Source organism: Leptodactylus fuscus, unplaced genomic scaffold, assembly GCF_031893055.1.
Source record: "Leptodactylus fuscus isolate aLepFus1 unplaced genomic scaffold, aLepFus1.hap2 HAP2_SCAFFOLD_82, whole genome shotgun sequence".
Taxonomy (NCBI): domain Eukaryota; kingdom Metazoa; phylum Chordata; class Amphibia; order Anura; family Leptodactylidae; genus Leptodactylus; species Leptodactylus fuscus.
In genome coordinates this window covers 1-25,644 of record NW_027440861.1, presented here as the reverse complement: position 1 = coordinate 25,644, position 25,644 = coordinate 1, and the positions used below count along the sequence as shown (strand labels likewise).

The 25,644-nt window shown below is 61.1% G+C and overlaps 1 protein-coding gene across 1 annotated transcript; it reads right to left on the bottom strand.

Annotated features, from left to right (window-relative positions):
- Nucleotides 1-229: 229 nt before the first annotated feature.
- ABCF2 (ATP binding cassette subfamily F member 2) lies at nucleotides 230-24,874 on the bottom strand. Its single transcript, XM_075262043.1, has 14 exons — nucleotides 24,794-24,874; nucleotides 12,486-12,648; nucleotides 12,190-12,402; nucleotides 11,825-12,007; nucleotides 11,577-11,748; nucleotides 11,406-11,501; nucleotides 11,193-11,295; nucleotides 6,616-6,711; nucleotides 5,490-5,609; nucleotides 5,282-5,371; nucleotides 5,086-5,196; nucleotides 4,650-4,841; nucleotides 752-955; nucleotides 230-674 (listed from the first exon to the last, which is right to left on the bottom strand). Exons 2-14 carry the CDS (start codon nucleotides 12,622-12,624, stop codon nucleotides 549-551), a joined length of 1,845 nt encoding a protein of 614 aa, XP_075118144.1. The 5' UTR covers nucleotides 12,625-12,648; nucleotides 24,794-24,874; the 3' UTR covers nucleotides 230-548.
- Between the last annotated feature and the right edge of the window lie 770 nt (nucleotides 24,875-25,644).

The following is a 25,644-nucleotide window of genomic DNA, read 5'->3' as shown; positions in this document are numbered from 1 at the left end:
CCGCAGTCAGGGCGCCGCAGTCAGGGCGCCGCAGTCAGGGCGCCGCAGTCAGGACGCCGCAGTCAGGGCGCCGCAGTCAGGGCGCCGCAGTCAGGGCGCCGCAGTCAGGGCGCCGCAGTCAGGGCGCCGCAGTCAGGGCGCCGCAGTCAGGGCGCCGCAGTCAGGACGCCGCAGCCAAGGCGCCAAAGTCAGGGCGCCAAAGTCAGGACGCCACAGTGAACACCAGAACTCGACTTTCCGTCTTTATTTTGATCTTTACGTTACAGATAAATAATTTTTCTTAAAAAATAAAACAAAGAAAGAAAGTTGCTGATCAATGAGAAAGAGAGTGCAGAAGAGAGTGCGGAGGCCCCGAAGCCTGAGGCGCTGCTAGGCCATCCATGTCCCCTGACATAGAGACTCATTGTCCTGGTACGTTGCGGCGGTACAGAGCTGTGCACACACGAATCTGCTGCTGATGACCATGGAACGCTTTATTTGCCATAACTTTCTCGTATACTCTGAGGGGAATGGAATCTATCTGCTGGCGGTGGAGAGAGGCGATGGATTCAGTTGCCCTTTCGTTGCGGCTCGTCGTCACTTAGCCTGGACTTCAGATGTTGTTTGTAGGATAAGATGTCCCCGGACCACTTGGTGACCGCTTGCTTCTCGCACACCCAAATCTCCTGAGCCACCTGCAACAAGAAAGAAGTGATGAGCGAGGGCCACAATCCACAGCCTGCGCCCCCCGGTCCATAACCAAACACTGCACCTGCTGGATCAGCCGAAAGTCGTGGCTTACGAGCATCATCCCCCCTTCAAAGTCGTTGATGGCGTCGGCAAGCGCATCGATTGTCTCAATGTCCAGATGATTGGTCGGCTCGTCCAAGAAGAGCATGTGGGGATTCTGCCAAGCGAGCCAGGCAAAGCAGACGCGGCACTTCTGTCCATCCGAGAGATTACGGATCGGACTCACCTGAAGAGGGAACAGCGGGAAGTAAGGAGACCACAGGCTGATAATAAAAGGGGGAGTATCCCAGCCCGGGGGAGGGGATCAGGATCAAAACATCAGGCTACCGAATAAGAGTCCAAGTCAGGAAGACAATGCAACGTACTGAAGTGCCGAACAGAGGAACACCGAGTACTGCTCCCTGTTATCAGCCACGGGAGAGCCAGCACTGAGCGAAGCTCCAGAGAAGTGACCGATATCAGGAGCTCCTAATATACAGCCGGTCCCATACAGCCGGTCGCACACAGCCGGTCCTATACAGCCAGTCCCATACAGCCGGTCGCACACAGCCACTCCCATACAGCCGGTCCCATACAGCCAGTCCCATACAGCCGGTCGCACACAGCCACTCCCATACAGCCGGTCCCATACAGCCAGTCCTATACAGCCGGTCGCACACAGCCGGTCCTATACAGCCGGTCCTATACAGCCAGTCCCATACAGCCAGTCCCATACAGCCGGTCGCACACAGCCAGTCCCATACAGCCGGTCCCACACAGCCAGTCCTATACAGCCGGTCCCATACAGCCGATCCTCTACAGCCGGTCCTATACAGCCAGTCCCATACAGCCAGTCCCATACAGCCGGTCGCACACAGCCAGTCCCATACAGCCGGTCCCATACAGCCAGTCCTATACAGCCGGTCGCACACAGCCGATCCTCTACAGCCGGTCCTATACAGCCGGTCCCATACAGCCGGTCGCACACAGCCGATCCTCTACAGCCGGTCGCACACAGCCGGTCCTATACAGCCACTCCCATACAGCCGGTCCTATACAGCCGGTCCCATACAGCCAGTCCTATACAGCCGGTCGCACACAGCCAGTCCCATACAGCCGGTCGCACACAGCCGATCCTCTACAGCCGGTCGCACACAGCCGGTCCTATACAGCCACTCCCATACAGCCGGTCCTATACAGCCGGTCCTATACAGCCGGTCCCATACAGCCGGTCCTATACAGCCGGTCGCACACAGCCAGTCCTATACAGCCGGTCCCATACAGCCGGTCCTATACAGCCGGTCGCACACAGCCAGTCCTATACAGCCGGTCCTATACAGCCAGTCCCATACAGCCGGTCGCACACAGCCGGTCCCATACAGCCGGTCCCATACAGCCAGTCCTATACAGCCGATCCTCTACAGCCGGTCGCACACAGCCGATCCTCTACAGCCGGTCGCACACAGCCGATCCTCTACAGCCGGTCGCACACAGCCGATCCTCTACAGCCGGTCGCACACAGCCGGTCCTATACAGCCAGTCCCATACAGCCGGTTGCACACAGCCACTCCCATACAGCCGGTCCCATACAGCCAGTCCTATACAGCCGGTCCCATACAGCCACTCCCATACAGCCGGTCCCATACAGCCAGTCCCATACAGCCAGTCCTATACAGCCGGTCGCACACAGCCGATCCCATACAGCCAGTCCTATACAGCCAGTCCCATACAGCCGGTCGCACACAGCCAGTCCCATACAGCCGGTCGCACACAGCCGATCCTCTACAGCCGGTCGCACACAGCCGGTCCTATACAGCCACTCCCATACAGCCGGTCCTATACAGCCGGTCCCATACAGCCGGTCCTATACAGCCGGTCGCACACAGCCGGTCCTATACAGCCGGTCCTATACAGCCAGTCCCATACAGCCGGTCGCACACAGCCAGTCCCATACAGCCGGTCGCACACAGCCAGTCCCATACAGCCGGTCCCATACAGCCAGTCCTCTACAGCCGGTCGCACACAGCCGATCCTCTACAGCCGGTCGCACACAGCCGATCCTCTACAGCCGGTCGCACACAGCCGGTCCTATACAGCCAGTCCCATACAGCCGGTTGCACACAGCCACTCCCATACAGCCGGTCCCATACAGCCAGTCCTATACAGCCGGTCCCATACAGCCAGTCCTATACAGCCGGTCCCATACAGCCACTCCCATACAGCCGGTCCCATACAGCCGGTCCTATACAGCCGGTCGCACACAGCCGGTCCTATACAGCCGGTCCTATACAGCCAGTCCCATACAGCCGGTCGCACACAGCCAGTCCCATACAGCCGGTCGCACACAGCCAGTCCCATACAGCCGGTCCCATACAGCCAGTCCCATACAGCCAGTCCTCTACAGCCGGTCGCACACAGCCGATCCTCTACAGCCGGTCGCACACAGCCGATCCTCTACAGCCGGTCGCACACAGCCGGTCCTATACAGCCAGTCCCATACAGCCGGTTGCACACAGCCACTCCCATACAGCCGGTCCCATACAGCCAGTCCTATACAGCCGGTCCCATACAGCCAGTCCTATACAGCCGGTCCCATACAGCCACTCCCATACAGCCGGTCCCATACAGCCAGTCCTATACAGCCGGTCGCACACAGCCGGTCCCATACAGCCGGTTGCACACAGCCACTCCCATACAGCCAGTCCTATACAGCCGGTCGCACACAGCCGGTCCCATACAGCCAGTCCTATACAGCCGGTCGCACACAGCCGGTCCTATACAGCCGGTCCTATACAGCCGGTCCCATACAGCCGGTCGCACACAGCCACTCCCATACAGCCGGTCCCATACAGCCAGTCTGATACAGCCGGTCCCATACAGCCAGTCCTATACAGCCAGTCCCATACAGCCGGTCGCATACAGCCAGTCCTATACAGCCGGTCCCATACAGCCAGTCCTATACAGCCGGTCCCATACAGCCAGTCCTATACAGCCGGTCGCACACAGCCGGTCCTATACAGCCAGTCCTATACAGCCGGTCCCATACAGTCAGTCCTATACAGCCGGTCCCATACAGCCAGTCCTATACAGCCGGTCGCACACAGCCGGTCCCATACAGCCAGTCCCATACAGCCGGTCGCATACAGCCAGTCCTATACAGCCGGTCCCATACAGCCAGTCCTATACAGCCGGTCGCACACAGCCACTCCCATACAGCCGGTCCCATACAGCCAGTCCTATACAGCCGGTCGCACACAGCCGGTCCTATACAGCCAGTCCTATACAGCCGGTCGCACACAGCCAGTCCTATACAGCCGGTCGCACACAGCCGGTCCCATACAGCCAGTCCTATACAGCCAGTCCCATACAGCCGGTCGCATACAGCCAGTCCTATACAGCCGGTCCCATACAGCCAGTCCTATACAGCCGGTCGCACACAGCCGGTCCTATACAGCCAGTCCTATACAGCCAGTCGCACACAGCCGGTCGCATACAGCCAGTACTATACAGCCGGTCCCATACAGCCAGTCCTATACAGCCGGTCGCACACAGCCGGTCGCACACAGCCAGTCCTATACAGCCGGTCGCACACAGCCGGTCGCATACAGCCAGTACTATACAGCCGGTCCCATACAGCCAGTCCTATACAGCCGGTCCCATACAGCCAGTCCTATACAGCCGGTCGCACACAGCCGGTCCTATACAGCCAGTCCTATACAGCCGGTCGCACACAGCCAGTCCTATACAGCCGGTCGCACACAGCCGGTCGCACACAGCCGGTCCCATACAGCCAGTCCTATACAGCCAGTCCCATACAGCCGGTCGCATACAGCCAGTCCTATACAGCCAGTCCCATACAGCCGGTCGCACACAGCCACTCCTATACAGCCGGTCCCATACAGCCAGTCATCGTCCTGCTTCCATCATGGACTGCTCTTCACCTGCTGTTTCCCGGTCAGTCCGTATCTCCCAATGATCTTCCTCATCTCCTCCTTCTCCTTGATCTCAGGGTAACACTTCATCATGTATTCTAGTGGGGAGAGGTCCAGGTCCAGCTGCTCCGTCAGGTGCTGGTGGTATCGCCCAATCTTCACATGAGAATGTTTCCGGATCATACCATCTGACGGCAGCAGCTGCACAGACAACACAGGGGCTTAGTGCCAATAGGGAGGGGGGCAGAGGCGCGGGGGCAGAGGCGCGGGGGCAGAGGCGCGGGGGCAGAGGCGCGGGGGCAGAGGCGCGGGGGCAGAGGCGCGGGGGCAGAGGCGCGGGGGCAGAGGCGCGGGGGCAGAGGCGCGGGGGCAGAGGCGCGGGGGCAGACGCGCGGGGGCAGACGCGCGGGGGCAGACGCGCGGGGGCAGACGCGCGGGTCCTCACCTCTCCTGTCAGCAGCTTTAATAAGGTGGATTTCCCAGCTCCATTCGGACCCACAAGGGCCACTCGAGTGTCCAGGTCTATGCCAAACTCCAAGTTCTTATATATGAGAGGCTGAAGGATAAGAGACAGGAGTTGTATATATACGTATAGTGATATATATATATATTGCTCAGATCTCCGCCCCTCCGCTCCTTACCCCATCCGCAGTGTAACGGAAGCTGACGTTCTGCACCATGATCACCGGCGGAGGAATCTTACCACAGGAAGGGAAGTAGAAGGACAGCGTCTGCAATACAAGATACAAGTCATTCTCAAGATGGGGACTGAGGAACGTCAGCTCTAAGGACACTCGGCCCCAAGTGTTAGCCCATAGGAGGAGGCCCTAAGCCCCGGACCACATGTACCTTGTCATTGACTACTCGTTCCGTCAGCCCTGATGACATCATCTTCTGCAGCGTCTTCTCCTTACTCTGCGCCTGGCGGGCTAACTTAGCACTGCCGTGACCAAACCGTGCAATGTAATTCTTCATGGTGGAAGAGGAGACATTTGGGTTATGATCAGCTCTGGGATGGTACAAGCTCCTCCACGCACACGTATGTACTGCGGCCTCTCCACACACACACGTATGTACCGCGGCCTCTCCACACACACACATGTATGTACCGCGGCCTCTCCACACACACATACGTATGTACAGCGGCCTCTCCACACACACACGTATGTACCGCGGCCTCTCCACACACACACACGTATGTACCGCGGCCTCTCCACACACACACACACATGTATGTACCGCGGCCTCTCCACACACACACACATGTATGTACCGCGGCCTCTCCACACACACACGTATGTACAGCGGCCTCTCCACACACACACGTATGTACAGCGGCCTCTCCACACACACACACGTATGTACCGCGGCCTCTCCACACACACACACGTATGTACCGCGGCCTCTCCACACACACACACGTATGTACAGCGGCCTCTCCACACACACACGTATGTACAGCGGCCTCTCCACACACACACACGTATGTACCGCGGCCTCTCCACACACACACGTATGTACCGCGGCCTCTCCACACACACACGTATGTACCGCGGCCTCTCCACACACACACGTATGTACCGCGGCCTCTCCACACACACACACGTATGTACCGCGGCCTCTCCACACACACACACACGTATGTACCGCGGCCTCTCCACACACACACGTATGTACCGCGGCCTCTCCACACACACACGTATGTACCGCAGCCTCTCCACACACACACGTATGTACCGCAGCCTCTCCACACACACACACACACGTACCGCAGCCTCTCCACACACACACACACGTACTGCAGCCTCTCCACACACACACGTATGTACCGCGGCCTCTCCACACACACACACGTATGTACCGCGGCCTCTCCACACACACACACACGTATGTACCGTGGCCTCTCCACACACACACACACACGTACCGCGGCCTCTCCACACACACGTATGTACCACGGCCTCTCCCCGCTCACCTTCATGTGTGCGATCTGATCCTGCTCCCAATTAAACCTCTTCATCTGATTCTCCTCCAGCTCCAGCCGAGTCTTCACGTACTGATCATAATTTCCCTGCAGAGATAAACAGAGATGAGTCAGGCTGCCGAGCCCACAGACGCCCCCCGCCTGCCACCGGCCCACAGACGCCCCCGCCCACCCACAGACGCCCCCGCCACCGGCCCACAGACGCCCCCGCCCACCCACAGACGCCCCCGCCCACCCACAGACGCCCCCCGCCACCGGCCCACAGACGCCCCCGCCCACCCACAGACGCCCCCGCCACCGGCCCACAGACGCCCCCCGCCCACCCACAGACGCCCCCGCCCGCCACCGGTCCACAGACGCCCCCGCCCGCCACCGCTCCACAGACGCCCCCGCCCAGCACCGGCCCACAGACGCCCCCGCCCACCCACAGACGCCCCCGCCCGCCACCGGCCCACAGACGCCCCCGCCCGCCACCGGCCCACAGACGCCCCCGCCCGCCACCGGTCCACAGACGCCCCCGCCCGCCACCGCTCCACAGACGCCCCCGCCCAGCGCCGGCCCACAGACGCCCCCGCCCAGCGCCGGCCCACAGACGCCCCCGCCCACCCACAGACGCCCCCGCCCGCCACCGGCCCACAGACGCCCCCGCCCGCCCACAGACGCCCCCGCCCGCCACCGGTCCACAGACGCCCCCGCCCGCCACCGCTCCACAGACGCCCCCGCCCAGCGCCGGCCCACAGACGCCCCCCGCCCAGCGCCGGCCCACAGACGCCCCCGCCCAGCGCCGGCCCACAGACGCCCCCGCCCAGCGCCGGCCCACAGACGCCCCCGCCCAGCGCCCGCCCACAGACGCCCCCGCCCAGCGCCCGCCCACAGACGCCCCCGCCCAGCGCCCGCCCACAGACGCCCCCGCCCGCCCACCCACAGACGCCCCCGCCCGCCACCGGCCCACAGACGCCCCCGCCCACCCACAGACGCCCCCGCCCGCCACCGGTCCACAGACGCCCCCGCCCAGCACCGGCCCACAGACGCCCCCGCCCACCCACAGACGCCCCCGCCCGCCACCGGCCCACAGACGCCCCCGCCCGCCCACAGACGCCCCCGCCCGCCACCGGTCCACAGACGCCCCCCGCCCGCCACCGCTCCACAGACGCCCCCGCCCAGCACCGCTCCACAGACGCCCCCGCCCGCCACCGCTCCACAGACGCCCCCGCCCAGCACCGCTCCACAGACGTCCCCGCCCAGCACCGGCCCACAGACGCCCCCGCCCAGCACCGGCCCACAGACGCCCCCGCCCGCCACCGGCCCACAGACGCCCCCGCCCGCCACCGGCCCACAGACGCCCCCGCCCGCCACCGGCCCACAGACGCCCCCGCCCGCCACCGGCCCACAGACGCCCCCGCCCAGCGCCCGCCCACAGACGCCCCCGCCCAGCGCCCGCCCACAGACGCCCCCGCCCAGCGCCCGCCCACAGACGCCCCCGCCCAGCGCCCGCCCACAGACGCCCCCGCCCAGCGCCCGCCCACAGACGCCCCCGCCCGCCACCGGTCCACAGACGCCCCCGCCCAGCGCCCGCCCACAGACGCCCCCGCCCGCCACCGGTCCACAGACGCCCCCGCCCAGCGCCCGCCCACAGACGCCCCCGCCCAGCGCCCGCCCACAGACGCCCCCGCCCAGCGCCCGCCCACAGACGCCCCCGCCCAGCGCCCGCCCACAGACGCCCCCGCCCGCCACCGGTCCACAGACGCCCCCGCCCAGCGCCCGCCCACAGACGCCCCCGCCCGCCACCGGTCCACAGACATCCCCGCCCGCCCACAGACGCCCCCGCCCGCCCACAGACGCCCCCGCCCGCCGCCGGTCCACAGACGCCCCCGCCCAGCGCCGGCCCACAGACGCCCCCGCCCAGCGCCGGCCCACAGACGCCCCCGCCCAGCGCCGGCCCACAGACGCCCCCGCCCAGCGCCGGCCCACAGACGCCCCCGCCCAGCGCCCGCCCACAGACGCCCCCGCCCAGCGCCCGCCCACAGACGCCCCCCGCCCAGCGCCCGCCCACAGACGCCCCCGCCCAGCGCCCGCCCACAGACGCGCCCGCCCACAGACGCCCCCGCCCAGCACCGGCCCACAGACGCCCCCGCCCAGCACCGGCCCACAGACGCCCCCGCCCGCCACCGGCCCACAGACGCCCCCGCCCGCCACCGGCCCACAGACGCCCCCGCCCGCCACCGGTCCACAGACGCCCCCGCCCGCCACCGGTCCACAGACGCCCCCGCCCAGCACCGGTCCACAGACGCCCCCCGCTCGCCCACAGACGCCCCCCGCTCGCCCACAGACGCCCCCACCCAGCACCGGTCCACAGACGCCCCCGCCCGCCACCGGTCCACAGACGCCCCCGCCCAGCACCGCTCCACAGACGCCCCCGCCCAGCACCGGTCCACAGACGCCCCCGCCCAGCACCGGTCCACAGACGCCCCCGCCCAGCACCGGTCCACAGACGCCCCCGCCCGCCACCGGTCCACAGACGCCCCCGCCCGCCACCGGTCCACAGACGCCCCCGCCCGCCACCGGTCCACAGACGCCCCCGCCCGCCACCGGTCCACAGACGCCCACAGACGCCCCCGCCCGCCACCGGCCCACAGACGCCCCCGCCCACCACCGGCCCACAGACGCCCCCGCCGCCCACAGACGCCCCCGCCCACCACCGGCCCACAGACGCCCCCGCCCAGCACCGGCCCACAGACGCCCCCGCCCAGCGCCCGCCCACAGACGCCCCCGCCCAGCGCCCGCCCACAGACGCCCCCGCCCACAGACGCCCCCGCCCGCCACCGGTCCACAGACGCCCCCGCCCGCCGCCGGTCCACAGACGCCCCCGCCCAGCGCCGGCCCACAGACGCCCCCGCCCAGCGCCCGCCCACAGACGCCCCCGCCCAGCGCCCGCCCACAGACGCCCCCGCCCGCCACCGGTCCACAGACGCCCCCGCCCGCCACCGGTCCACAGACGCCCCCGCCCGCCACCGGTCCACAGACGCCCCCGCCCGCCACCGGTCCACAGACGCCCCCGCCCGCCACCGGTCCACAGACGCCCCCGCCCGCCACCGGTCCACAGACGCCCCCGCCCGCCACCGGTCCACAGACGCCCCCGCCCGCCACCGGTCCACAGACGCCCCCGCCCGCCACCGGTCCACAGACGCCCCCGCCCGCCACCGGTCCACAGACGCCCACAGACGCCCCCCGCCCGCCACCGGCCCACAGACGCCCCCGCCCGCCACCGGCCCACAGACGCCCCCGCCCACCACCGGTCCACAGACGCCCCCGCCCAGCACCGCTCCACAGACGCCCCCGCCCAGCACCGGCCCACAGACGCCCCCGCCCAGCACCGGCCCACAGACGCCCCCGCCCGCCACCGGTCCACAGACGCCCCCGCCCGCCACCGGTCCACAGACGCCCCCGCCCGCCACCGGTCCACAGACGCCCCCGCCCAGCACCGGTCCACAGACGCCCCCCGCTCGCCCACAGACGCCCCCCGCTCGCCCACAGACGCCCCCCGCTCGCCCACAGACGCCCCCCGCTCGCCCACAGACGCCCCCACCCAGCACCGGTCCACAGACGCCCCCGCCCGCCACCGGTCCACAGACGCCCCCGCCCAGCACCGCTCCACAGACGCCCCCGCCCCCCGCCGCTCCACAGACGCCCCCGCCCCCCGCCGCTCCACAGACGCCCCCGCCCAGCACCGGTCCACAGACGCCCCCGCCCAGCACCGGTCCACAGACGCCCCCGCCCGTCACCGGTCCACAGACGCCCCCGCCCACCGGTCCACAGACGCCCCCGCCCACCACCGGTCCACAGACGCCCACAGACGCCCCCGCCCGCCACCGGCCCACAGACGCCCCCGCCCACCACCGGTCCACAGACGCCCCCGCCCAGCACCGGTCCACAGACGCCCCCGCCCAGCACCGGTCCACAGACGCCCCCGCCCAGCACCGGTCCACAGATGCCCCCGCCCAGCACCGGTCCACAGACGCCCCCCGCTCGCCCACAGACGCCCCCACCCAGCACCGGTCCACAGACGCCCCCGCCCGCCACCGGTCCACAGACGCCCCCGCCCAGCACCGCTCCACAGACGCCCCCGCCCCCCGCCGCTCCACAGACGCCCCCGCCCGCCACCGGCCCACAGACGCCCCCGCCCAGCACCGGCCCACAGACGCCCCTGCCCGCCACCGGTCCACAGACGCCCCCGCCCGCCACCGGTCCACAGACGCCCCCGCCCGCCACCGGTCCACAGACGCCCCCGCCCAGCACCGGTCCACAGACGACCCCGCCCAGCACCGGTCCACAGACGCCCCCGCCCAGCACCGGTCCACAGACGCCCCCGCCCGCCACCGGTCCACAGACGCCCCCGCCCAGCACCGGTCCACAGACGCCCCCGCCCAGCACCGGTCCACAGACGCCCCCGCTCGCCCACGGACGCCCCCGCCCGCCACCGGTCCACAGACGCCCCTGCCCGCCACCGGTCCACAGACGCCCCCCCACCACCACCGCTCCACAGACGCCCCCGCCCGCCACACACTCACCGTGTAATATTTCAGCTTACGGTTGTGCAGATGGATGATGTTTGTACAGACACCATTGAGAAAATCCTGAGAGTGCGACACAAGGACCAGAATTCTGCGGAAACTGAGAGCGAGAAGAGAAAACTGCTGAGAAAGCGCGGACAGGCAGCATGGAGGAGCCAGCGCCCCCATCAGCTCCAGGCTAGCCATACTACAGGGGGCGCTAATACTTACGACTTCAGCTCTTCCTCCAGCCACACACAGGCCTCCAGATCAAGGTGGTTGGTCGGCTCATCCAAGAGTAACATAAAGGGGCGGATGAATAGGGCCCTGCGGAGAAATGAAGACGGTGACCAAACGCGCTGTGTGACTGAGGCCGACGGCTGTGCCCGGAGCGAGCCTTACCTGGCCAAGGCCACGCGCATCCTCCAGCCTCCACTGAAATCCTTCAGCTTCTTACGCTGCATGGCTGGAGTGAAGCCGAGACCGTGCAGGATCCGAGACGCTCGCACTTCAGCCTTGGATGCGTCCAGCTCCTCCAGACGTTCATAGAGTTCTAGAAGCTTCTCACATTCGGCTGCAGAGACAAGTGATTGGTGAGTGGGGAGAAGGAGACTGGTGAGCGGAGCGCAGGCGCTGCCCTAGCCTCTCACCATCCTCATGTGCCAGGCGCTCCGCTTCCTTCTCCAGCATGGTCCGCTCCGTGTCCACCTCCATCACACACTGCAGGGCGCTCTTATCGCTGGGCGGCATCTCCCGGGTCAGGTGATAGATATCAATGTGTTCGGGGATTGGCACCTCACGTTTCCCCACCGCTGACAGGAGCATCGACTTTCCTGAAGACGAGGACACAGCGCAGGTCACAAACCGCGGGGAAAGAAACCACTGGGCCCCTCCCCCCGCAGGAGGTCAATACAGGACCAGGGTCAGAAGCAACCACTCTATATATACACTATATATATATACAGAACCTTACCCAGCCCTCACCCCAATCACATGGTCAGCGCCCCCTCCTCACCTGTCCCGTTCAGGCCGATGAGTCCGTATCTGCGGCCCGAGTTCAGCTCTAAGGTGGTGTCGCTCAGGAGCTCCTGGCCATGGAAGGTCAGGGAGAGGTTGATGATGTGAACGTCTGTGCTGTTGGGGTGCGAGGCCAGGACCCCAGTGACCGCCCGGGCTGCCGCCTTCCGCAGCTCAAACTCCTCCACCTGCCGAGTCACCTCATCCACATCTACAAGGAAGAGAATCATCAGAAACCACCCTCCTGCTCTCTCCTGAAATCCTCTGTGCTGCTGATGCTACCTATGTACTGACCAGGGGTGGTGGTGCCATTGGCTGGCTGTTGCTCGGCCTCCTCAGGGGCAGGGTCTCCATTCTCCTTCTTAGGTCTCTGACGAGCTTTGGCGGCCTCCTTCTTCTTGGCAGCTTTTTTCTTGGCCAGGTCAGAAGGCATGTCTGTAGATGGTGGGTGCACAACCTGGAGGAGACAGCCATGATGAGTGGGAGACCCCTCCTATCTGACCACCCCCAACCAACAACCTCAGGTTCTTTACCCTCCCCCCAACCAAATCCCTCCTCTCTCTCTTACCAACCCATCCCCCCACTGTACTCTCCCCTCCCCCTCTCTGTATCCTCCTAATGGCCTCCCCTGTCCCCCAGCTATGGCCCAGCTCACATCTGCACATGGGTTTCTGTTTGGGGAGTCCACTTGGGGGCCCCAGAATGGAAACCTAATCGGCATAAAGAACCCCGCGGACCCCGCAAACCATAAGGAGATCTGTGCGGTTTCCGTACGAAAAATGTGTAAAGTCCTGCTAGCAGAAGAGGGGAACGGAATGACCTCAACGCAGATGTGAAGCGGCCTACCCCAGACTCGTCTGTCCTCCCCTCTGGTCTCCACTATTTGTATCCTCCCGGCCTCCTGTATCCTCCGCTCTGTATCCTCCTCTCTGTATCCTCCCGGCCTCCTGTATCCTCCGCTCTATATCCTCCTCTCTGTATCCTCCACTCTATATGCTCCCGGCTTCCTGTATCCTCCTCTCTATATCCTCCCGGCCTCCTCTATCCTCCGCTCTATATCCTCCCGGCCTCCTGTATCCTCCTCTCTACATCCTCACAGCCTCCTGTATCCTCCGCTCTATATCCTCTGCTCTATATCCTCCTGTATCCTCCGCTCTATATCCTCCCAGCTTCCTGTATCCTACTCTCTATATCCTCCCGGCTTCCTGTATCCTCCGCTCTATATCCTCCTGGCCTCCTCTATCCTCCGCTCTATATCCTCCCGGCCTCCTGTATCCTCCTCTCTATATCCTCACAGCCTCCTGTATCCTCCGCTCTATATCCTCCGCTCTATATCCTCCTGTATCCTCCGCTCTATATCCTCCCAGCTTCCTGTATCCTCCTCTCTATATCCTCCTCTCTGTATCCTCCCGGCTTCCTGTATCCTCCGCTCTATATCCTCCTGGCCTCCTGTATCCTCCGCTCTATATCCTCCCGGCTTCCTGTATCCTCCGCTCTATATCCTCCCGGCTTCCTGTATCCTCCTCTCTACATCCTCCCGGCTTCCTGTATCCTCCTCTCTGTATCCTCCCGGCTTCCTGTATCCTCCGCTCTATATCCACCCGGCCTCCTGTATCCTCCTCTTTGTATCCTCCCGGCCTCCTGTATCCTCCGCTCTGTATCCTTCCGGCTTCCTGTATCCTCCGCTCTATATCCACCCGGCCTCCTGTATCCTCCTCTCTGTATCCTCCCGGCCTCCTGTATCCTCCGCTCTGTATCCTTCCGGCCTCCTGTATCCTCCGCTCTATATCCTCCCGGCCTCCTGTATCCTCCGCTCTATATCCTCCTCTCCGTATCCTCCCGGCCTCCTGTATCCTCCTCTCTGTATCCTCCTGGCCTCCTGTATCCTCCTCTCTGCATCCTCCTCTCTGTATCCTCCCGGCCTCCTGTATCCTCCTCTCTGTATCCTCCTCTCTATATCATCTACTTTGTATCCTCCTCTCTGTATCCTCCCAGCCTCCTGTATCCTCCGCTCTATATCATCCGCTCTGTATCCTCCCGGCCTCCTGTATCCTCCTCTCTATATCATCCGCTCTGTATCCTCCACTCTGTATCCTCCCAGCCTCCTGTATCCTCCACTCTGTATCCTGCCGGCCTCCTGCTTCCTCCGCTCTATATCATCCGCTCTGTATCCTCCCAGCCTCCTGTATCCTCCTCTCTGTATCCTCTCGGCTTCCTGTATCCTCCTGGCCTCCTGTATCATCCGCTCTATATCCTCACAGCCTCCTGTATCCTCCTCTCTATATCCTCACAGCCTCCTGTATCCTCCGCTCTATATCCTCACAGCCTCCTGTATCCTCCTCTCTATATCCTCCCGGCTTCCTGTATCCTCCACTCTATATCCTCCCAGCTTCCTGTATCCTCCTCTCTATATCCTCACAGCCTCCTGTATCCTCCTCGCTGTATCCTCCTGGCCTCCTGTATCCTCCACTCTATATCCTCCCGGCCTCCTGTATCCTCCTCCCTATATCCTCCCGGCTTCCTGTATCCTCCGCTCTATATCCTCCCGGCTTCCTGTATCCTCCTCCCTGTATCCTCCCGGCTTCCTGTATCCTCCTGGCCTCCTGTATCCTCCGCTCTATATCCTCCCGGCTTCCTGTATCCTCCTCTCTGTATCCTCCCGGCTTCCTGTATCCTCCTGGCCTCCTGTATCATCCGCTCTATATCCTCACAGCCTCCTGTATCCTCCGCTCTATATCCTCACAGCCTCCTGTATCCTCCTCTCTATATCCTCCCGGCTTCCTGTATCCTCCGCTCTATATCCTCCCGGCTTCCTGTATCCTCCTCTCTGTATCCTCCCGGCTTCCTGTATCCTCCTGGCCTCCTGTATCATCCGCTCTATATCCTCACAGCCTCCTGTATCCTCCGCTCTATATCCTCACAGCCTCCTGTATCCTCCTCTCTATATCCTCCCGGCTTCCTGTATCCTCCGCTCTATATCCTCCCAGCCTCCTGTATCCTCCTCTCTATATCATCCGCTCTGCATCCTCCGCTCTAGATCCTCCTCTCTATATCCTCCCGGCTTATTGTATCCTCCTTCTCTGTATCCTCCTGGCCTCCTGTATCCTCCGCTCTATATCCTCCCGGCTTCCTGTATCCTCCTCTCTGTATCCTCCCGGCTTCCTGTATCCTCCGTTCTATATCCACCCGGCCTCCTGTATCCTCCTCTCTGTATCCTCCTCTCTGTATCCTATCCTCCTCTCTGTCTCCTCCTGCATCCTCCTCTCTGTATCCTCCCGGCCTCCTGTATCCTCCTCTCTATATCATCTGCTCTGTATCCTCCCGGCCTCCTGTATCCTCCACTCTGAATCCTCCCGGCCTCCTGTATCCTCCACTCTGTATCCTCCTCTTTGTATCCTCCTCTCTGTATCCTCCCAGCCTCCTGTATCCTCTGCTCTATATCCTCCCAGCCTGCTGTATCCTCCTCTCTATATCATCCGCTCTGTATCCTCCGCTCTGTATCCTCCACTCTGTATCCTCCCGGCCTCCTGTATCCTCCTCTCTGTATCCTCCCAGCCTCCTGTATCCTCCTCTCTATATCATCCGCTCTGCATCCTCCGCTCTAGATCCTCCTCTCTATATCCTCCCGGCCTCCTGTATCCTCCTCTCTGTATCCTCCCGCTCTCCTGTATTCTCCTCTCTGTATTCTCCCGCTCTCCTGTATCCTCCCGGTCTCCTGTATCCTCCTCTCCGTATCCTCCCGGCCTCCTGTATCCTCCTCTCTGTATCCTCCCGGCCTCCTGTATCCTCCTCTCTATATCCTCCTCTCCGTATCCTCCCGGCCTCCTGTATCCTCCTCTCTGTATCCTCCCGGCCTCCTGTGTCCTCCTCTCTGTATCCTCCCGGCCTCCTGTATCCTCCTCTCTGTATCCACTGCTCTGTATCCTCCCGGCCTCCTGTGTCCTCCTCTCTGTATCCACTACTCTGTATCCTGCCGGCCTCCTGTATCCTCCTCTCTGTATCCTCCCGGCCTCCTGTATCCTCCTCTCTGTATCCTCTGCTCTATATCCTCCCGGCCTCCTGTATCCTCCTCTCTGTATCCACTGCTCTGTATCCTCCTGGCCTCCTGTATCCTCCTCTCTGTATCCACTACTCTGTATCCTCCTCTCTATATCCTCCCGGCCTCCTGTATCCTCCTCTCTGTATCCTCCGCTCTGTATCCTCCCGGCCTCCTGTATCCTCCGCTCTGTATTCTCCTCTCTATATCCTCCCGGCCTCCTGTATCCTCCTCTCTGTATCTTCCCGGCCTCCTGTATCCTCCCGGCCTCCTGTATCTTCCGCTCTGTATCCTCCCGGCCTCCTGTATCCACCTCTCTGTATCCTCCCGGCCTCCTGTATCCTCCTCTCTGTATCCTCCCGGCCTCCTGTATCCTCCTCTCTGTATCCTCCCGGTCTCCTGTATCCTCCTCTCCGTATCCTCCCGGCCTCCTGTATCCTCCTCTCTATATCCTCCCGGCCTCCTGTATCCTCCTCTCTATATCCTCCCGGCCTCCTGTATCTTCCTCTCTGTATCCTCCTGGCCTCTTGTATCCTCCTCTCTGTATCCTCCCGGCCTCCTGTATCCTCCTCTCTGTATCCACTGCTCTGTATCCTCCTGTATCCTCCTCTCTGTATCCTCCGCTCTGTATTCTCCTCTCTATATCCTCCTCTCTGTATCCTCCCGGCCTCCTGTATCCTCCTCTCTGTATCCTCCCGGCCTCCTGTATCCTCCTCTCTGTATCCTCCTCTCTGTATCCTCCCGGCCTCCTGTATCCTCCTCTCTGTATCCTCCCGGCCTCCTGTATCCTCCTCTCTGTAACCTCCCGGCCTCCTGTATCCTCCTCTCTGTATCCTCCCGGCCTCCTGTATCCTCCCGGCCTCCTGTATCCTCCTCTCTGTATCCTCCCGGCCTCTTGTATCCTCCTCTCTGTATCCTCCCGGCCTCCTGTATCCTCCTCTCTGTATCCTCCTGGCCTCCTGTATCCTCCCGGCCTCCTGTATCCTCCTCTCTGTGTCCTCCCGGCCTCCTGTATCCTCCTCTCTGTATCCTCCCGGCCTCCTGTATCCTCCTCTCTGTATCCTCCCGGCCTCCTGTATCCTCCTCTCTGTATCCTCCCGGCCTCCTGTATCCTCCTCTCTGTGTCCTCCCGGCCTCCTGTATCCTCCTCTCTGTATCCTCCTCTCTGTATCCTCTCGGCCTCCTGTATCCTCCTCTCTGTATCCTCCCGGCCTCCTGTATCCTCCTCTCTGTATCCTCCCGGCCTCCTGTATCCTCCTCTCTGTATCCTCCCGGCCTCCTGTATCCTCCTCTCTGTATCCTCCCGGCCTCCTGTATCCTCCTCTCTGTGTCCTCCCGGCCTCCTGTATCCTCCTCTCTGTATCCTCCCGGCCTCCTGTATCCTCCTCTCTGTATCCTCCCGGCCTCCTGTATCCTCCTCTCTGTATCCTCCCGGCCTCCTGTATCCTCCTCTCTGTATCCTCCCGGCCTCCTGTATCCTCCTCTCTGTATCCTCCCGGCCTCCTGTATCCTCCTCTCTGTATCCTCCCGGCCTCCTGTATCCTCCTCTCTGTATCCTCCCGGCCTCCTGTATCCTCCTCTCTGTATCCTCCCGGCCTCCTGTATCCTCCTCTCTGTATCCTCCCGGCCTCCTGTATCCTCCCGGCCTCCTGTAACCACCTCTCTGTATCCTCCCGGCCTCCTGTATCCTCCTCTCTGTATCCTCCTCTCTGTATCCTCCCGGCCTCCTGTATCCTTCTCTCTGTATCCTCCCGGTCTCCTGTATCCTCCTCTCTGTAACCTCCCGGCCTCCTGTATCCTCCTCTCTGTATCCTCCCGGCCTCCTGTATCCTCCTCTCTGTATCCTCCTCTCTGTATCCTCCCGGCCTCCTGTATCCTCCTCCCTGTATCCTCCTCTCTGTATCCTCCCGGCCTCCTGTATCCTCCTCTTTGTATCCTCCCGGCCTCCTGTATCTTCCTCTCTGTATCCTCCCGGCCTCCTGTATCCTCCTCTCTGTATCCTCCCGGCCTCCTGTATCCTCCTCTCTGTATCCTCCCGGCCTCCTGTATCCTCCTCTCTGTATCCTCCCAGCCTCCTGTATCCTCCCGGCCTCCTGTATCCTCCCGGCCTCCTGTATCCTCCTCTCTGTATCCTCCCAGCCTCCTGTATCCTCCCGGCCTCCTGTATCCTCCACTCTGTATCCTCCCCTCTATATCATCCGCTTTGTATCCTCCTCTCTATATCCTCCCAGCCTCCTGTCTGTATCCTTCGCTCTATATCCTCCCGGCCTCCTGTATCTTCTGCTCTATATCCTCCTCTCTGTATCCTCCCAGCCGCCTGTATCCTCCTCTCTGTATCCTCTGCTCTATATCCTCCCGGCCTCCTGTATCCTCCTCTCTGTATCCTCCCGGCCTCCTGTATCCTCCTCTCTATATCCTCCACTCTGTATCCTCCTCTCTATATCATCCGCTTTGTATCCTCCCACCCTCCTGTATCCTCCTCTCTATATCATCTGCTCTGTATTCTCCCAGCCTCCTGTATCCTCCTCTCTATATCATCCGCTCTGTATCCTCCGCTCTAGATCCTCCTCTCTGTATCCTCCGCTCTATATCCTCCCAGCCTCCTGTATCCTCCTCTCTGTCTCCTCCTGGCCTCCTGTATCCTCCGCTCTATATCCTCCCAGCCTCCTGTATCCTCCCGGCCTCCTGTATCCTCCACTCTGTATCCTCCCCTCTATATCATCCGCTTTGTATCCTCCTCTCTATATCCTCCCAGCCTCCTGTCTGTATCCTTCGCTCTATATCCTCCCGGCCTCCTGTATCTTCTGCTCTATATCCTCCTCTCTGTATCCTCCCAGCCGCCTGTATCCTCCTCTCTATATCCTCCCGGCCTCCTGTATCCTCCTCTCTATATCCTCCCGGCCTCCTGTATCCTCCTCTCTATATCCTCCCGGCCTCCTGTATCCTCCTCTCTGTATCCTCCCGGCCTCCTGTATCCTCCTCTCTGTATCCACTGCTCTGTATCCTCCCGGCCTCCTGTGTCCTCCTCTCTGTATCCACTACTCTGTATCCTGCCGGCCTCCTGTATCCTCCTCTCTGTATCCTCCCGGCCTCCTGTATCCTCCTCTCAGTATCCTCCCGGCCTCCTGTATCCTCCTCTCTGTATCCTCTGCTCTATATCCTCCCGGCCTCCTGTATCCTCCTCTCTGTATCCTCCCGGCCTCCTGTATCCTCCTCTCTGTATCCTCCTGGCTTCCTGTATTCTCCTCTCTGTATCCTCCACTCTATATCCTCCTCTCTGTATTCTGCTCTCTGTATCCTCCCGGCCTCCTGTATCCTCCTCTCTATATCCTCCTCTCTGTATCCTCCCGGCCTCCTGTATCCTCCTCTCTATATCCTCCCGGCCTCCTGTATCCTCCGCTCTGTATTCTCCTCTCTATATCCTCCCGGCCTCCTGTATCCTCCGCTCTGTATTCTCCTCTCTATATCCTCCCGGCCTCCTGTATCCTCCTCTCTGTATCCTCCCGGCCTCCTGTATCTTCCGCTCTGTATCCTCCCGGCCTCCTGTATCCTCCTCTCTGTATCCTCCCGCTCTCCTGTATTCTCCTCTCTGTATTCTCCCGGTCTCCTGTATCCTCCTCTCCGTATCCTCCCGGCCTCCTGTATCCTCCTCTCTGTATCCTCCCGGCCTCCTGTATCCTCCTCTCTATATCCTCCTCTCCGTATCCTACCGGCCTCCTGTATCCTCCTCTCTGTATCCTCCCGGCCTCCTGTGTCCTCCTCTCTGTATCCTCCCGGCCTCCTGTATCCTCCTCTCTGTATCCACTGCTCTGTATCCTCCCGGCCTCCTGTGTCCTCCTCTCTGTATCCACTACTCTGTATCCTGCCGGCCTCCTGTATCCTCCTCTCTGTATCCTCCCGGCCTCCTGTATCCTCCTCTCTGTATCCTCTGCTCTATATCCTCCCGGCCTCCTGTATCCTCCTCTCTGTATCCACTGCTCTGTATCCTCCTGGCCTCCTGTATCCTCCTCTCTGTATCCACTACTCTGTATCCTCCTCTCTATTGTTATGTCAGTCCAGGTAGCTGCAACGGGGCTAAGGGATTGCAGTAGGGAATCTCGCCCTGCACTACTCCCACTAGCTAACCCGGTCCCTGCCTCACGGGTGTAGGTCGGCTGTTCTCAGGCTAAACCTGACCCCGACAGCTCCTCTCTCACTGACACCGTAGGCCTAGAGGGAAGTGGGAGAAGGAATGCCCTATAAGATCTCTAGGGACTGGAGACTAAAGGGGGTCACCCCTAACGAACAAGTGAAGCTGCTACTGACAGGGACTGACAAGGGTGTGCGCTGACTAACAACACAAGCAGCACACAGGAAACATGTAGGAAAGAATTCCCCAAACCAATATGGGAAGGAACCGTACACTAGGAAACAAACACAGGGAAACTGAGTAGAAATCAAAGGATAAGGCAATTCACTCACACAGTCAATTATACACGGAGGGAGGATTGGTGAACACAGAAGGGAAAACACACAAACCAACTTGTTCACCCAAAACCTCCCAAAAACCAACCACGGAACTTCCTCTATCCAAGATAACCACCTACTCCTCCTGCTAAGGCCTAGCTCTGTAAAAGCGACACTCAGCACAGAACCATGGGAGGCATGGGTTTAAATACAGAGTAGAGACCACTCCTCCCAGGTGCAAATGGGAGGACAGACTAATCCACCAGGAAATCAAGCTGCCTACCAACAGTGCGTGCGAGCAAGTCAGAAGGTGTGCACCAATACCCACGACACAAAATACTCCTAACATCTATATCCTCCCGGCCTCCTGTATCCTCCTCTCTGTATCCTCCCGGCCTCCTGTATCCTCCGCTCTGTATTCTCCTCTCTATATCCTCCCGGCCTCCTGTATCCTCCTCTCTGTATCTTCCCGGCCTCCTGTATCCTCCCGGCCTCCTGTATCTTCCGCTCTGTATCCTCCCGGCCTCCTGTATCCACCTCTCTGTATCCTCCCGGCCTCCTGTATCCTCCTCTCTGTATCCTCCCGGCCTCCTGTATTCTCCTCTCTGTATCCTCCCGGCCTCCTGTATTCTCCTCTCTGTATCCTCCCGGTCTCCTGTATTCTCCTCTCTGTATCCTCCCGGTCTCCTGTATCCTCCTCTCCGTATCCTCCCGGCCTCCTGTATCCTCCTCTCTATATCCTCCCGGCCTCCTGTATCTTCCTCTCTGTATCCTCCTGGCCTCCTGTATCCTCCTCTCTGTATCCTCCCGGCCTCCTGTATCCTCCTCTCTGTATCCACTGCTCTGTATCCTCCTGTATCCTCCTCTCTGTATCCTCCGCTCTGTATTCTCCTCTCTATATCCTCCTCTCTGTATCCTCCCGGCCTCCTGTATCCTCCTCTCTGTATCCTCCCGGCCTCCTGTATCCTCCTCTCTGTATCCTCCTCTCTGTATCCTCCCGGCCTCCTGTATCCTCCTCTCTGTATCCTCCCGGCCTCCTGTATCCTCCTCTCTGTAACCTCCCGGCCTCCTGTATCCTCCTCTCTGTATCCTCCCGGCCTCCTGTATCCTCCCGGCCTCCTGTATCCTCCTCTCTGTATCCTCCTCTCTGTATCCTCCCGGCCTCTTGTATCCTCCTCTCTGTATCCTCCCGGCCTCCTGTATCCTCCTCTCTGTATCCTCCTGGCCTCCTGTATCCTCCCGGCCTCCTGTATCCTCCTCTCTGTGTCCTCCCGACCTCCTGTATCCTCCTCTCTGTATCCTCCCGGCCTCCTGTATCCTCCTCTCTGTATCCTCCCGGCCTCCTGTATCCTCCTCTCTGTATCCTCCCGGCCTCCTGTATCCTCCTCTCTATGTCCTCCCGGCCTCCTGTATCCTCCTCTCTGTGTCCTCCCGGCCTCCTGTATCCTCCTCTCTGTGTCCTCCCGGCCTCCTGTATCCTCCTCTCTGTATCCTCCCGGCCTCCTGTATCCTCCTCTCTGTATCCTCCCGGCCTCCTGTATCCTCCTCTCTGTATCCTCCCGGCCTCCTGTATCCTCCTCTCTGTATCCTCCCGGCCTCCTGTATCCTCCTCTCTGTATCCTCCCGGCCTCCTGTATCCTCCTCTCTGTATCCTCCCGGCCTCCTGTATCCTCCTCTCTGTATCCTCCCGGCCTCCTGTATCCTCCCGGCCTCCTGTAACCACCTCTCTGTATCCTCCCGGCCTCCTGTATCCTCCTCTCTGTATCCTCCCGGCCTCCTGTATCCTCCTCTCTGTATCCTCCTCTCTGTATCCTCCCGGCCTCCTGTATCCTCCTCTCTGTATCCTCCCGGCCTCCTGTATCCTCCTCTCTGTATCCTCCCGGCCTCCTGTATCTTCCTCTCTGTATCCTCCCGGCCTCCTGTATCCTCCTCTCTGTATCCTCCCGGCCTCCTGTATCCTCCTCTCTGTATCCTCCCGGCCTCCTGTATCCTCCTCTCTGTATCCTCCCGGCCTCCTGTATCCTCCTCTCTGTATCCTCCCGGCCTCCTGTATCCTCCTCTCTGTATCCTCCCGGCCTCCTGTATCCTCCTCTCTGTATCCTCCCGGCCTCCTGTATCCTCCTCTCTGTATCCTCCCGGCCTCCTGTATCCTCCTCTCTGTATCCTCCCGGCCTCCTGTATCCTCCTCTCTGTATCCTCCCGGCCTCCTGTATCCTCCTCTCTGTATCCTCCCGGCCTCCTGTATCCTCCTCTCTGTATCCTCCCGGCCTCCTGTATCCTCCTCTCTGTATCCTCCCGGCCTCCTGTATCCTCCTCTCTGTATCCTCCTCTCTGTATCCTCCCGGCCTCCTGTATCCTAATCTCTATATCCCCCTCTCTGTATCCTCCCGGCCTCCTGTATCCTCCTCTCTGTATCCTCCCGGCCTCCTGTATCCTCCTCTCTGTATCCTCCTCTCTGTATCCTCCCGGCCTCCTGTATCCTCCTCTCTGTATCCTCCCGGCCTCCTGTATCCTCCTCTCTGTATCCTCCCGGCCTCCTGTATCCTTCTCTCTGTATCCTCCCGGTCTCCTGTATCCTCCTCTCTGTAACCTCCCGGCCTCCTGTATCCTCCTCTCTGTATCCTCCCGGCCTCCTGTATCCTCCCGGCCTCCTGTATCCTCCTCTCTGTATCCTCCCGGCCTCCTGTATCCTCCTCTCTGTATCCTCCCGGCCTCCTGTATCCTCCTCTCTGTATCCTCCCGGCCTCCTGTATCCTCCTCTCTGTATCCTCCCGGCCTCCTGTATCCTCCTCTCTGTATCCTCCCGGCCTCCTGTATCCTCCTCTCTGTATCCTCCCGGCCTCCTGTATCCTCCTCTCTGTATCCTCCTCTCTGTATCCTCCCGGCCTCCTGTATCCTCCTCTCTATATCCCCCTCTCTGTATCCTCCCGGCCTCCTGTATCCTCCTCTCTGTATCCTCCCGGCCTCCTGTATCCTCCTCTCTGTATCCTCCTCTCTGTATCCTCCCGGCCTCCTGTATCCTCCTCTCTGTATCCTCCCGGCCTCCTGTATCCTCCTCTCTGTATCCTCCCGGCCTCCTGTATCCTCCTCTCTGTATCCTTCTCTCTGTATCCTCCCGGTCTCCTGTATCCTCCTCTCTGTAACCTCCCGGCCTCCTGTATCCTCCTCTCTGTATCCTCCCGGCCTCCTGTATCCTCCCGGCCTCCTGTATCCTCCTCTCTGTATCCTCCCGGCCTCCTGTATCCTCCTCTCTGTATCCTCCCGGCCTCCTGTATCCTCCTCTCTGTATCCTCCCGGCCTCCTGTATCCTCCTCTCTGTATCCTCCCGGCCTCCTGTATCCTCCCGGCCTCCTGTATCCTCCTCTCTGTATCCTCCCGGCCTCCTGTATCCTCCTCTCTATATCCCCCTCTCTGTATCCTCCCGGCCTCCTGTATCCTCCTCTCTGTATCCTCCCGGCCTCCTGTATCCTCCTCTCTGTATCCTCCTCTCTGTATCCTCCCGGCCTCCTGTATCCTCCTCTCTGTATCCTCCTCTCTGTATCCTCCTGGCCTCCTGTATCCTCCTCTCTGTATCCTCCCGGCCTCCTGTATCCTCCTCTCTGTATCCTTCTCTCTGTATCCTCCCGGTCTCCTGTATCCTCCTCTCTGTATCCTCCCGGCCTCCTGTATCCTCCTCTCTGTATCCTCCCGGCCTCCTGTATCCTCCTCTCTGTAACCTCCCGGCCTCCTGTATCCTCCTCTCTGTATCCTCCCGGCCTCCTGTATCCTCCTCTCTGTATCCTTCTCTCTGTATCCTCCCGGTCTCCTGTATCCTCCTCTCTGTATCCTCCCGGCCTCCTATATCTTCCTCTCTATATCCCCCTCTCTATATCCCCCCGGCCTCCTCAGCCATCTCCCTCCTCACCTCTATCCTCAGCCTCTTCCTCCCTGTACTCTCTGGGCCTCCCGCGGTCCCTCGGCCATCTCTCCTTACCTTCTCCCCCGGCCACCCTTCCAGGCCTCCTCCTAATCTCCTTCTACCTCGGTCCCCGGCTTTCTCCTTCTCCTCCTACGGTCTTCCCCGTCTCCTCCCTCGGTCCCCGGCCTCCTCCCGTCTCACAGACCTCAGGCCGCCGCTCACCTCTCTCCGCGTCTCCCGGTATCTGCCTCACACTCTTCCCACGTGTCGCCGGCTCTCTATCCAATCAGCGATCACTTTACTGAGGTGCCGGTGGGGTGAGCGCAGGGGATTGTAGGAGTTGTAGTTTTCTTTATACAGTTTACCATCGGAAACTGCCAAACTAAACTACATTTCCCAGAATGCAGATCGTCTGCGGCAGTGCGAATGGGAGAGGGCGGTCCCACACGCACAGTCACCTGACTACCGCGAGTGACGTAACGGACACAGAGTGCGGGGGGGAAAGGGTGTGGCCTGAACTGTACAGAAGGCGTGCAAGGGCGTGGCTAAGAAAGTGGGCAGGAAAGAGGTGTGGTCTAGCGAGAGGGAGAAACCCCGCCCCCAGCTGAGGTATATGTGATATATATATATATACTGTATATACAGTAACCCCTCCCCAGCTGAGGTATATGTGATATATATATATATACTGTATATACAGTAACCCCGCCCCCAGCTGAGGTATATGTGATGTATATATATACTGTATATACAGTAACCCCGCCCCAGCTGAGGTATATGTGATGTATATATATACTGTATATACAGTAACCCCGCCCCCAGCTGAGGTATATGTGATATATATATATATACTGTATATACAGTAACCCCGCCCCCAGCTGAGGTATATGTGATGTATATATATATATACTGTATATACAGTAACCCCGCCCCCAGCTGAGGTATATGTGATGTATATATATACTGTATATACAGTAACCCCGCCCCCAGCTGAGGTATATGTGATGTATATATATACTGTATATACAGTAACCCCGCCCCCAGCTGAGGTATATGTGATGTATATATATATA

Excerpts from the sequence above, each read along its gene's own strand:
- ABCF2 (XM_075262043.1), bottom strand. The coding sequence starts at position 12,624 with ATGCCTTCTGACCTGGCCAAGAAAAAAGCTGCCAAGAAGAAGGAGGCC. Across the intron at positions 6,712-11,192 it reads GTAAGCTGAAATATTACACG|GGAAATTATGATCAGTACGT; the intron begins GTGAGTGTGTGG and ends TTATCTCTGCAG. Across the intron at positions 5,610-6,615 it reads ATCAGATCGCACACATGAAG|AATTACATTGCACGGTTTGG; the intron begins GTGAGCGGGGAG and ends TCCACCATGAAG.